The following is a 1,476-nucleotide window of genomic DNA, read 5'->3' as shown; positions in this document are numbered from 1 at the left end:
ATGTTCTTCAACACCTTTCGCCACCTCTTGGAATGTGAAGGAGCAAAGGTAGATCACTAAAACTCAAATCAGCTAAATTCTGCATTTTAAACAATGCTCTTTATTGGAAAGATCCGGGAGGGGTTATTCTTAATTGTTTGGTTGAAGATGAAGCTCAGCAGGTGATGCATGATTTTCATAAAGGTGATTGTGGCAGTCATTTGTTTTGGAAAACAACAATGAATAAAGTGTTGCGAGCAGGGTATTATTGGCTGACTTTATTTTCAGACTTGTATAAAACAGTGATGGGCTGCGATGAATGCCAAGCTTTTCAAGGAAAAAGGAAGCTGATTCCTCTTCCTTTGAAACCAGTTGAAGTAAATGCACCTTTCCAGTAGTGGGGACTTGATTTCATAGGGGAAATCCATCCTATATCATTAGCAGAGCATCGGTGGATCTTGACAACTACTGATTACTTCACCAAGTGGATTGAGGCCATTCCGACAAGGCAGACCATGGATATAGTAATTATTCAATTTTTAGAATCTAATATCTTGTCTTGTTTTGGTTTCCCTCACAAGATCATAATAGATAATGTAGCGACATTTAAGTCCAGGAAGATGGTGGAGTTTTGAAACAAGTACAACATTACATTGGGTCATTCCACATAATACTACTCGCAGGGCAATGGATTGGCTGAGTCATAAAATAAGTCCTTGGTGAATATAATCAAGAAAATGTTGGAAGCAAATAAGAAGAATTTGGCATCGAAAGCTAGTCAATGCCTTGTGGGTTGATAGAGTGAGCAGCAATAAATCCATAAGTATGTTGCCTTTTGAGTTGGTTTATGGGTTTGACATAGTATTTCCTACGTCACTTGCAATCCCAGTCATGAGATTACTACAGGAAGCTGGTAGCGAAGAGGATGATATTCAACGAAGAATTAATCAAATTATTCACCTTCAGCAAATAAGGGAAGAGGTTTCCCCAAACACTTTTAGATTGCAAGAAAGGATAAAGAAGATTTATGACCGTAAAACCAAAGCAGAAAAGTTTCAGTTGGAGGATGTAGTGCTGTGGTGGGATGTAGGGAATGAGGACAAGGGAAAGCATGATAAGTTTGACAACCTATGGAAAGGACCGTATAGGATCTTAGCATACAGAGGACAGAATGCTTTTCTGCTCAAGGAGATGGATGGTCAGGATTGTTCAAGAGGGCCAGTGAATGGTAGGCTCCTGAAGCACTACTACTTTTGAGGTGGTTCTCTGAAATTATGTCACTTTCATTGTATATACCATTTTCATTTTCCTTGCAAGATTTCAAATACACAGTCATTGAAGCTTGGGGCTTGAAGTGAAGGCTATAAAGCTTGAATGGTATGTGTAGAGTTTGGTTGTTTTGATTTGGTTTATAGTTAAAGTCATGAGTCAGTCTCAGTTTGCATTGAGTCAGTCTTAGTTTTCATTGAGTCAGTTTTTTGTCTTCAAAATTGTTGA

At 38.5% G+C, this 1,476-nt stretch overlaps 1 protein-coding gene across 1 annotated transcript; it reads left to right on the top strand.

Moving 5' to 3' along the window:
- Positions 1–804: 804 nt before the first annotated feature.
- Positions 805–1,236, top strand: LOC149246355 (uncharacterized). The gene has a single exon (XM_089440879.1). It carries the CDS (start codon positions 805–807, stop codon positions 1,234–1,236), a length of 432 nt encoding a protein of 143 aa, XP_089297005.1.
- The last annotated feature ends 240 nt before the right edge of the window (positions 1,237–1,476 follow it).

This window comes from Pinus tabuliformis, chromosome 7 (assembly GCF_031772625.1).
Source record: "Pinus tabuliformis cultivar Carrire ecotype Pingquan chromosome 7, CPIR1, whole genome shotgun sequence".
Lineage (NCBI taxonomy): Eukaryota > Viridiplantae > Streptophyta > Pinopsida > Pinales > Pinaceae > Pinus > Pinus tabuliformis.
The sequence above is the reverse complement of the archived record's forward strand: the minus strand, read 5'-3'. Positions and strand labels throughout refer to the sequence as shown.